This window comes from Mercurialis annua, linkage group LG1-X (assembly GCF_937616625.2).
Source record: "Mercurialis annua linkage group LG1-X, ddMerAnnu1.2, whole genome shotgun sequence".
Lineage (NCBI taxonomy): Eukaryota > Viridiplantae > Streptophyta > Magnoliopsida > Malpighiales > Euphorbiaceae > Mercurialis > Mercurialis annua.
In genome coordinates this window covers 2948786-2960809 of record NC_065570.1, presented here as the reverse complement: position 1 = coordinate 2960809, position 12024 = coordinate 2948786, and the positions used below count along the sequence as shown (strand labels likewise).

The 12024-nt window shown below is 37.4% G+C and overlaps 2 protein-coding genes across 3 annotated transcripts; both read left to right on the top strand.

The window, feature by feature from the left end:
- Positions 1 to 8: 8 nt before the first annotated feature.
- Positions 9 to 1077, top strand: LOC126668740 (uncharacterized). Its single transcript, XM_050361924.1, has 2 exons — positions 9 to 503; positions 583 to 1077. Exons 1-2 carry the CDS (start codon positions 9 to 11, stop codon positions 1075 to 1077), a joined length of 990 nt encoding a protein of 329 aa, XP_050217881.1.
- Positions 1078 to 9247: 8170 nt separating this feature from the next.
- Positions 9248 to 11214, top strand: LOC126676728 (NAC transcription factor 25). Of its 2 annotated transcripts, XM_050371004.1 has the most exons (4): positions 9248 to 9469; positions 9686 to 9999; positions 10383 to 10725; positions 10792 to 11214. In XM_050371004.1, exons 1-4 carry the CDS (start codon positions 9286 to 9288, stop codon positions 10944 to 10946), a joined length of 996 nt encoding a protein of 331 aa, XP_050226961.1. In that variant the 5' UTR covers positions 9248 to 9285; the 3' UTR covers positions 10947 to 11214. The 2 variants fall into 2 exon arrangements, with proteins under 2 accessions (XP_050226961.1, XP_050226956.1); XM_050370999.1 differs by having other exon boundaries at positions 10383 to 11214.
- The last annotated feature ends 810 nt before the right edge of the window (positions 11215 to 12024 follow it).

Sequence of the window (12024 nt, the reverse complement as noted above, 5' to 3'; positions counted from 1 at the left end):
TTTGTAGGATGTCGACTTCTCTTGAACATTTGCTTGATAATTTTCATGTCGATATGACTGTAGATATGGGCGAGGTGACTAGCGGCGTTCCTAATCCCTCTACAACTGCTGTGCCGAATCCGACGCCTGATTCGGTGAATCCGGATCTTGATCCTGCTTCTGGAGATCAAGTTCCTGCTGCGACTTCCGAGTCGCCTCTGCTTCCTTCGAAGGAGTCAGGTCCTTCTCTGAAGGGGTTGCCTACCGCCGGCCAGAAGCGTCCTGCTGAGGACCAGGCTGGGGCTTCTACCAAGCGTCCCAAGAAGAAGAAATCTTCTGGGGTGTCTTTCGAGGAGGCACCTCGGTTTGCTGCTTGGGCGGACGCGCAAAATCCGCCTCGTCTTTCAAACGTCGCCATTCTTCATGCTTGCATGGAGAATATTATGATAAAAGAGGACATTGAGTCCATTGATCGCGAACATGGCGATAATTTGGCTGAGTTCGCCTGTCTCGGCGGTTTTTCGGTATGCTTCTTTCTTTTTTATATTATGATTTGTTTCTCTTTTTTCTTTTGTTTTTCTTATTTGTTGTTTTCTTTCGCAGGTGGTCCAGTCCATCGCTGTTTTGGAGCGCCGCCGAAGGGATGCGGTGGATCAATTGAAGAAACTCCAGAGAGATTCCGAATCCTGGCTCTCCGAGAAACAAAAGATGGAGGAGGAGGCTGGCGAGGCGACCGGTCTGATCCAACAGCTGAGGTCCTCCGTATCTACCAAGACTCGGGAGATTTCCGCTTTAGAGGCTCGGGTTCGAACTTTGTCCGAGGAAGTCGAGTCTCTACAATCTTCTTCAGGTGCTCTCGCTAAGGAGAGGGATGATCTGAAGAAAGAAGAGGGGCGTCTCCGCCGGCGATTGGGTGACTCTGGGAGCTTTTATTCCCAAGTCATGACTCAATACCGGTTGGCGATCGGGGCAAAGCTGCGGGAGCAGAATCCTGGCGTCGATCTTTCTGGAGTCAATCAGTTGGATCCTGCTTCTTTAGCGAAGGAGGTGAAGGCGAAGCTTGATAAGCAGAAGCAAGACGCTTTGAATAAGGCTTAGTTTTTATTTTCTCCTTTTTGTATTTTTTGCTTTTTAGTATTTGTTGCTTTCGCCTCTCTTTTTTTGTATTGGATCGTGGGCGGATCCTTTGTAATTTTTCTTCTGTTAATATAATGATCTTTTGACCATTGCCTTTCTTTATTTGTAGAGTTAATCTAAACTCGTTTGTTATTTTGAGAAGTTAATCTAAACTTCTGCTGGTGTAATTTATTTGTAGGTCCGAATGGATCCTTTTATTTATTTGACTCGGACGAGTCTAAATTATTTTTTAACTAAGATTCAAACGATTCTTGTTAAGTTGTATGTATTAGGTCTCGAGCGAGCCTATAAGATTTGTTTCGCCGAATCGCTTTTTATTTCAAAAATGGAAACAAGTACAAGCCCTGAATTTATTGATAATACTTTCTCAGGTGTTCTATATTCCAATATCTGGGTACCATGGACCCAGTTATTGTCTTTAGTCTATATGCGCCTTTGCCAGTAGCTTCTTCTATGATGAAGGGGCCTTCCCAATTAGCTTGCATTTTCTTTACTCCTGCGTTTCCTCTGCCAACTTCCGCGTTTCGTAAGACCAGATCGCCTCTTTGAAATTCTCTAAAATTCATTCTTTTGTTATGGTATTTTGCGGCTTGCTTCTTGTATGTAGCGGCTCGGGCTACCGCTTCATTCCTTCTCTCTTCTAGTAGGTCTAGACATAGTCTTGTTCTAGCCTCATTGGTTTCTTCTTCTAGATAGTTTACTCTGATACTGGGTATTCCAATTTCTACTGGAATTACTGCTTCAGTGCCGTAGGCGAGCCTGAAAGGTGTTTCGCCAGTTCCTTTTCTAGGAGTTGTTCTGTATGCCCATAGAACGCTGTATAATTCTTCTACCCAGTTCTCCTTGTACTGAGAAAGTCTCTTTTTTATGCCTTGTGCTATGGTTCGGTTGGTGACTTCTGTCATTCCGTTTGTTTGGGGGTGCGCCACCGAAGTAAATTTCAAATTGATCATTAGTCCTTTGCAAAATGCCTTGAACCGCTTGCAATTGAATTGTTTGCCGTTGTCTGCTATTACAGTGTGGGGTATGCCGAATCGGCATATTACTTCGTTCTTGAAGAATTCCTCTACTTTGGCTGCGGTGATGGTTGCGACAGGTGCTACCTCTACCCATTTTGTGAAGTGTTCTATTGCGACGATTAGGAATTTCGCTTGATGTTTTCCCGTTTCGAACGGTCCAACTATGTCAATCCCCCAAGTGGCGAACGGCCATGGGCTTTCCATTGATCCTTGAGGTACTGCCGGTACACGACTGATGTTGTCGTGTCTTTGGCATTTATCACATTTCTTGACTAATGCTTTTGCGTCTTCTTTGATGGTTGGCCAGTAGTATCCCTGGAGTATTGTTTTTCTTGCTATGGCGACTGCTCCTTCGTGCGCGCCGCATATTCCTTCGTGGATTTCCTTTAGGATGGATTCTCCTGTCTGAGGCGAGACACACCTAGACCATGGATGAGTTAATGAGGTTCGGTAAAGAACTCCATTGTGAAAAGAGTAGTTGGCAGATTTTCTGATGGTGCGAATGGCTTCGACTTTGTCTATTGGTAACTCGCCGCAGTCTAGATATTTGATCAGTGGAGTCATCCAGGAGTCGGCTTCCTCGATTGCCATGACCTCTGTTTTTCTGGTGCTTGGTGACTCGAGAATTTCCTTTAGCTGCATTTTAGTGAATAGATCTCCGAGTTCTGACGCTGATTTGGCGATGGCGTCGGCTTCGGTGTTTTCCTCTCTCGGGATTTGAATGATTTCCCATTGTCCTCCTTGTGCTTCTAGCTGTTGAAGCTGTGTTTTGACTTGACTCAGGTATTCGATCATCCCTGTTTCTTTGGCTTGATATTCTCCCTTGACTTGATTTACCACCAGCTGGGAGTCGCTATAGATCTTTAGGATTTCCGTTCTTATTTCTAATGCGAGGCCGAGGCCTGCGATTAGGGCTTCATACTCAGCTACATTGTTGCTGGCGGCGAATTGGATGTTTACTCCATATTCAATCTTGATTTTGTCGGGTCCTTTGAGGATGGCTCCTGCTCCAGCTCCTTTTTCATTTGATGCTCCATCTACGTGGAGTTCCCATACCGAGGCTGGTTTGGGTTGGCCGGTCTCGGTTGGAGTTATTTCTGCTACGAAGTCCGCCAAAGCTTGTGCTTTCAGAGTTGGGCGAGGTTCGTATCTTATGTCGTGTTCGCTGAGTTGGATGGACCAGTGGACTAATCTTCCGGAGGTTTCTGGTCGTTGGATCGCCTTTCGCAATGGTTGATTTGTCCTTACTACAACATTGTGACTTTGGAAGTAGTATCTCAGCTTTTTAGCTGTGGTCAGTACGGCAAGTGCCATTTTTTCGATCTCGGGGTATCGTGTCTCCGCGCCCTTCAGGACTCGACTAATGTAGTAGATTGGCTTCATCTCGTTATCTTCTTCCCTTACCAGCACTGTCCCGATGGTCTCGTTCGTGGTGCTGATGTATAGGTATAGTGTCTCCCCTTTCAGCGGTCTGCTTAGCAATGGTGGGGTGACGAGGAATTTCTTTATTTCTTCAAAGGCGTTCTCGCAGTCTTCATTCCATTCAAATTTTTGTGTTCCTTTGAGGGCTTTGAAGAAAGGCAAGCATCTTTTTGCTGAGCAAGACATGAATCTACCGAGTGCTGTGATTCGCCCGTTGAGTTTTTGAACTTCATTTATGCTTCTTGGTGCCTTCATGTCCATAATTGCTTTGATCTTCTCGGGGTTCGCCTCTATTCCTCTTTGAGATATCATGAATCCCAGGAATTTCCCGCCTTGTACGCCGAACGTGCATTTGTCGGGGTTCAGCTTCATTCCAAACTTATTCAGTATGCTGAATGTTTCTTCAAGATCTTTTGCATGGGTTTCTTCCTTCTCGCTCTTGATGATTAGATCGTCTACATACACCTGGACTCGCTTTCCTATCTCGTCTTTGAACATGAAATTCATAAGTCTTTGGTACGTTGCTCCAGCATTTTTCAAGCCGAAAGGCATTGCCGTGTAGCAGTAAGTTCCTCCCTCCGTGATGAATGAAGTTTTTTCTTGGTCTTGCTCCTTCATCTGGATTTGGTGGTAGCCTTGAGCTGCGTCGGCTAGGCTATACATCGCGTGTCCAGCAGTAGAGTCCACTAGTTGGTCGATATCGGGGAGAGGGTAACTATCTTTAGGACACGCTTTGTTTAGATCGGTGTAATCCACACACATTCTATTTTTTCCGTTGGCTTTCTTTACGATAACTACGTTAGCTACCCATTCGGGGTAGTGGACTTCTCGTATGAATCCTGCTTTCTCCAGTTTTTCTACTTCTTCAGCGATTATTTTCTGTTTTTCTTCCGAGAACTTCCTTTTCTTTTGCTTCACTGGGTTCGCCGCTTCTGCTACATTTAGATCATGAGTAATGACGTGGGGGTCTATTCCGACTATTTCTGATGCGTTAGCAGCGAAGGTTTTGACGTTGTTTTTCAGCATGGCTGTGATTTCGCTTTCGATCTTTGGGTTCATGTTTGCGCCGAGATTTACTCTTTTCTCCTTGTCGAGTTGGAATTTCTTTGTTTCGCCTTCGGGTGCTGTTTCTTTTTCTTCGATGTCGTGATTAAGGATTTCTTCTATTGCCATTGCTTCGCCTGATTCTCTTATTGCTTGTTCGTAGCACTTTTTCGCCTCGGCTCGGTTTCCTTGTATCGTGATAATTCCTTGTTTCGTCGGTATCTTCATGGTTAGCGCCTTTATGCTTGTCACGGCGGCTGAGTCGTGGAGGAAAGGTCTCCCCAGTATCGCGTTGTACGGCAGGTCGATTTCTACGACGCTAAACCGTGTAGGTAATTCCTCGCTTTTCCTTGTCCTTCCTAGCTTGACGTCGAGAGTAGTTGTTCCATTGGGCTTAATTGGCAAGCCCCCAAATCCTACCACAGGCGTGGCATTTCTCTTTAGTTCCGCTAGGTCTCCTCCTAGGCTTTCGTAGGCCTTTTTTGTTATCAGGTTTATTGCGCTTCCTTCATCGATTAGGATTCTCGCAACGTTCCAGTGTTCGATGATCATGGCCACAACCAGAGCTTCGTTGTGCTCTTCGGCTATTCTCCCGAAGTCCTCTCCGTCAAAAGTCACTGGAGGAGGAGTTGAGAGTTCTGTTGCTTTTCGTTTTCTCTGTGTCGTTTGATCTTTCAGGTTTACTCTTTCAGAAGTCATCTTCTTCAATGAGATTTGTTTTTGAGTTCAGAAAAGCTCCTTCTTTTGAAGTTTAGTTAAGCTTTTCCCACAGACGGCGCCAATTGATGGAGTCTGCCTTCTGAACCGGTGAGTGAACCTGCAAAACAGGGTAGAAGCTAACCGGACGGTGGTTGTCCGATTAACTCTCCGATGCTAAAGTCAGTTTAGAGCTTTGAGCAGCGTTTTTAGTATATGAATGTAATTGTGATTCTAGGCATACCTCGTGCTCCTTTTATAGTAGACGAATATACCTAGTAGAGTTGTATTAGGTAGGTGAATCCTACTTTGTAGGGATTCGGCCGTATCTTAAGGATTCTCCTGATTTGTCGAGATCTACCTTAATCTGATAAGAGTCCTATTTAGGAACGTCTTCCTAAATAGTCTTATCTTCCTAAAGTAGAGCTTATCCTTCCATATGTAGTGTTTGTGTCCAAATAGGACAAGGTTTCCATATTTAGTCGTTTATCCGAATCCCGGACCTGACGCGCTCTTGGCGGATCATGTGGGATTCGGTCTTTATTAGTGTATTACCGAATCTTAGAGATTCGGTATCTCCTTCATATCTTTCCGTCTTCAGGGGGAGTCCGGTGTCGCCTGAGAGTGGATCTCCTGCAACTCGGCTCCATTATACTTACAGTAGGATTCGGTATCCATCAAGAATGATATGTTACTCATTTAGTATTTTTTATTTACTTTTAGGTTAAAAGTGATATCTCGTTTGGTAACTTTTAGGAAACATTTAACTATTTTAGAATCCAGAAAATATATAGTATCGACTTTAAAAATTTATTTATAACAAATCGCTAAATATTAATTAATTTATTTGTGGTTCAAACTAAAAATATCAATTATTATTATTTCAAAACTGTCAAATACGAAATTAGTCTATCGATCATCAACAAATAAATTTAAATATTAACTAACATTAAAAAAGTAACAAAATATTGTTATTTATTACTATACTTTTATCAAATTCATCGCATATCATAATTATTAAATTAATTTAAATAACCTAATACAGATAGTTTAATATAATTTTTTTAAAATTTTATATATTTAGTTATTTATATAGAAATGTATGAAATATAAAAATATACTGAAACTACAATATCTTAAAAATAAAATAATTTAATATTTTAGTGGAATAGGTAAATAAATAATTAGAATCGGGTAAATTTATTTTAAGATTTTAAAGGAGAAAAATAAAATTAAAAGAACGTTGATTCATGAGTTAAGAGGTGACTTAGCCGCTGGTTTATACACTAAGAGTAATATATATATATATATATATATATATATATATATATATATATATATATATATATATATATATATATATATATAATAATCATTTCGTAAGAGAAACAATTGTACCCTAAGGTATTCTTTTTCCCTCATTGACAATTTACAATTATTTTTCTTTGGTTTGTAATTTTCAAATGAAAATCTACATAAAAAGTTAGATAGGCAAATGCAACCAGTAATAATTTGACAAATAGTGAAATAATAAGCATGAATAAAGTGTGTAGTTTAATCCCATTGTGAAAGAACAAAGACTAAACAGAGAAGCTTTTATGCAAAAATGAAATGAATCATGAAGACATATTGATGGATGTAATGTTAGTGCAACATATGTGCGGTGGTAAATTTTCTGCACTAAAAGGCATGGTACATTACAATTACCTCCATCTCCCCAGTATATTGATACCAATTTATAATTTATTGATATATCAAATGTGAATACAATTAAAGTTACTATAATTCATATTTAATATATATATATATACACACACACACACACACACATGGAGGTCAAAATCTGTTATTTGTCGATTTATATAGGGTCTGAGCCACCTCCACAAGACGAATGTGTTAGATAGAAGAATTTAGGCTTTCGATCCCCAGTTTACTTCGATACTTTAGCTAGTAAGGTGTTTTTTGATGTTGATTTCTTGTAATAAATGAGCATAAGGAGAAATATAAAGAAATGAGACTGTTATCTTTTTATAAATTGTTTGACATATTTCTCTTTTTTTTTGGTGATGTGAGATTTTATCATATGCTTCATCAATGTGAGATTACATTACAAGAAATATTAGAATTAACAGCAAATATTTTTACTGCTAATAGTTCTAAAATCGCTACTATTAACATATAGCAAAAAAAAATTATGGCATGTTCCTGCTAATAAAACGTTGTCTTAAATAATTGGTAAAAAAATTTGCTATAAAATGCTGATATAACTTAACTAATGGCAGCAACTTTTAAAATTAATGCTGCAAAATGTTTTTTAACAGCAAAAAAAATTAGCTGCAAAAAAATTTGTTGCCATATACAGAATTCCTTGTAGTGTTAGCTAAAAAAAAAATTAATCAAGTTTTCAATATCGAAATACATCGTAAATTGACTATTATGAAAAATTTAAAATTAAATTATAGTCGAATAATTCTAAATCTACTTAAAATAATGTTGCGGTAAATTTAAAGAACGAGAATTCATGAACACTATTTGTATTTTTAAATATTTTCCTTGTATTTGTATTTTAAAAATTTTCCTTGTCAAAATACTCTATTTCTAATATATTTTAATGGATTTACTATAAATTTTAAATCATAAAAGAAATTTGAAATTTGAACCAACGAGTGATAGTTCAAACGGTATATGCGCTGACAGAAAACTATCAAGGTCGTGGGTTTAAATCCTCCCACAAATGCTCACTCTCTCTAATTATCAAAAAAATAAATTAAAATTTGAACAATGCAACTTTTTTGTCTAATTAAAAATTAACTCATAAAAAATACAGAAAATAAAATCAATTAAAAATTACACGAACTAAATCCTGTCAAGCTCTCCCTTCTCTCCAGGCAGGAGAGAGAAAGCTCTGTCTTAGTCCATTTTTCCACCAATTTGCTTTCTAGGAATGGGAAACAGTGTTATTCGGTCTAAGACCGTTTCTTCCGTATTTGTTTATATTTTTGTGTTTTATTCCGTTTTTGAATAATTTTTTCTATCACCGAGTGGAGTTTTTTTTGTATGTGTTGTGTGGTTTCTGTTGATGTTTTTGTTTTTTTCCCAGATTCTATCAAAATTTTAAAATTCTAAGCGATCACATGTACCGATTCTTGATGAATCTCGCCGTTTTTAGTTATATTTCTTGGTTCATTCAAGTTTTTGTGATGTTTCAAGCTCGTTTATTTCCGATCTCCATTGCTTTCATCATTTTACAATGATCCAGGCTTACATCTTACGAATTCTTAAAAAATCAAAGGATTTATGTAGTTTCAGCGTAGTTATATAATTTCAATTTTAAAGTTTAATTGTAAGGCGATCTGCGATTAAAATTCTATGTATGCAGTATTGTCTTTTTCTTTGTTAGGTTGTCAGATTTTATCCGGTAGCTTACACTTGTAAATACTTTGCTTTTAAACTAATATAAATCGCCACCCGGTAGTTCGTTTTATCATTTTGCTTATGTGATATCCATATAAGTAAACTTAAGGGAAATTGAGAGAGTTTGGACTTGAGGGGAGCCATTCCAAAAAATATAGTTAATAAATGACTTTTAGTTAGTAATATTTTTAAAGAGAAATAACAAAATATGTCATGCGCACACGTGCAATCTAGCACACTTGCAAAGAAACAAAAACAATAAATAAAAAAGAAAAATAGGGAGTGAGGTGGATAGTGGTGGTGGCTATTACATAAGAAAAGCATGACATGAAAAGCGTATAAATCAGTTCCAAACCTCCGACCCATAAAACCTGCCTCTCTTCCCTATTTTTCTGTTTTGCCCCACACTGGTCCCCACTCCCCACGTGTCACCCTTTCCTCAATTCCCCATTCCACGTGTCGACCGATCACCGGCTTTATTTTCCATCATCAAAAACTTTATTATAAAATATAAACCCACATTATTTCCATATAAATAATATTCTCTCCATCAGTCCAATTAAATTCTCATTTCATGGAGAGTACGGATTCCTCCTCCGGTTCGCCGCATCCTCACCTGCCGCCGGGCTTCCGCTTCCACCCGACGGATGAGGAGCTCGTCGTTCACTATCTTAAGAAAAAAGCCGCCTCTGCTCCGCTTCCGGTCACCATCATAGCTGAAGTTGATCTTTATAAATTTGATCCATGGGAGCTACCTAGTAAGTCATGTTTAAAATATCAGTTGCTTAATTTGATTCGATCAATTAATATAATTTGCTAGTATGAGCGTATTTAAATGGTTAAGGCGTTTCTAAATATATTAAAATTCAAATTCTGCGTTCGTAACTAGTAACTAATAACTAACAAACTGAGACGAATTAAGATGTTTTTAACCAAAAAATAATAATTATTGAATATTTTGGCGATTTTTTTAGGTAAGGCGACGTTTGGAGAGCAAGAATGGTATTTTTTCAGTCCGAGGGATCGGAAGTATCCGAACGGAGCTAGACCTAATCGAGCAGCCACTTCGGGTTATTGGAAAGCGACCGGAACTGATAAGCCGATACTTACGTCGCACGGAGGTCAAAAAGTTGGTGTGAAGAAGGCGCTAGTGTTCTACGGAGGAAAGCCGCCGAAAGGGATTAAAACGAATTGGATTATGCATGAGTATCGTCTTATTGAGAATAATAATAATTCTTCCTCGAAGCCTCCTGGTTTTGATTTGGCTAACAAGAAAGGCTCCTTAAGGGTACGTATGAATGTTCTATATAATATGATATTTGTTAGTTCGTTTTTAATTAGTTTAGTTTGTGTATACTACACACAATTATTCAAATTGTGACAGAAAGTACCATCGAGTCATAGTTCAAATAATATAAGCGCCGAGAACATTCTGTAATCTCTATTTGATGTGACGCGATTTTATATATGCTAAATAAGATAAATTTTGTATACATCAGTGCATAATATCAAATTACATGAGTTTATTTTAGAAAGGTTTTAAAATTATGATATATATGTCGAATGCGGTATAGTTGTTGGTAGATAAATTTATTTGACAACGATCGTTATAAATTGGCAGTTTTTTTTTTGGTAATATGTAGAAATGTTGATTAATGGTTGTTCATACAGCTGGATGATTGGGTTTTATGCCGGATTTACAAAAAACATAATTCACAAAGACCAATGGATAGAGACAAAGAAGATTCAATGGAAGGTTTGCTAGGAAATTTGCCTATAAACTCGAAACAGCCGTGCACCATTTCAAAGTCTAGTTACGGTTCATTGCTCGAAAACGAAGAGAATATTATGTTCGAAGGAATGCTAAACGGAGGAGGTGACGGTATGCAAAATAGTTCAGTTTCTCATCATTCAAGCCAACACATGTCCATGGCCTCAGTTTCTAATAATAACTCGAATTCGCTTTCGATAAAACGTTCGATCCCATCTCATCAGTATTGGAATAACAATGAAGGTATTGCAGCTAATTCTTCAGGAAAACGGTTTCATGGTGATCTTAATAACAGTTGTAGCACTGCAGGGACTGATCATCAGGATAATACATCTTTTGTTTCTCTGCTGAGTCATCTTCCGCAAGGTGGTGCGCCATTTCATCCGAATACTTTTCTTGGTTCGCTCGGTGATGGTGTTTTGCGACAGCAGTTTCAGCTTCCAAGCATGAATTGGAACTCGTAACTGATACATCAAGAATCACATACGATACATTCGAATGTTTGATCGTACATACATATATATACATATATACATGATCGATGATACGTGCTATAGGTTATTTATATATTTATATACACATCAACGCGGTTCTTGAATTGAAAGGTTGAGTTATCGAGAAATCAAACTCATTTGAAGGCTTTCGGTCAATGAAGTTCGGTGTAAGTAAAACATATAAACATCATTTACCCTTTTTTCAATTAATATATGTATTTATACACATTTTGTGTTAGATATAGTCAAGAACCATATACATCATCTATATAAATATAAATATATGTAAGAGAAGAAGACGTTTTTGTTTTACAGAGAAAATGAATTATAAAAAGGGATCTTATTGTATAATTGGAATTCATATGTTCTCAATTAGTATATTTTGGAAAGAGTTTAGATATGGTATGTTTGATTATATTAATGTTATTAATAAATTTGCAACAACACTAAATTAAACCCATATGCAATGTTATTACTTAAGGGGGTGTGATTTATTCCAATGCCAAAGAACCAGGTACCTAATTTTCTTTTTTACTACCTTATACTTTTTCATAGATTTTATTCCCTTAAGAATTTCAATGCATGCATTTCTTAATTAGCTTTTACCAAACGAAGGGAATATTTTAACAATATAAAATTGGTGAATTATAGCATATGCAAGAAATGAAAGAAAGATTTGAGCCATATGTTATCCACTGATAAAAAAAATGATTATTTCTTACCGTAATCATGTTGATTAAAGAAAAGGTTTTAGCATACATTTTTTTCATTAATTCTAATTAAAATATCACTAATTAATGTCATATTTATTGATTGAATATGATATTTAAATACGCCACGTGTTATGCATTCAGTAAATGGTTTATAATCCTACATGACGAACTAAATTTACACAAGAATGTCTCCCAATTTAGGCATAAACATAATTACATTAAACACGACTCTAATTTTATATTATTAAATTTTGAATTTTTTTACTTATTCAAAAAATGTATATAAATTGATAGTGCCTGAAATTCAAATTCAAGACTTCGTTATAAAGACAGTT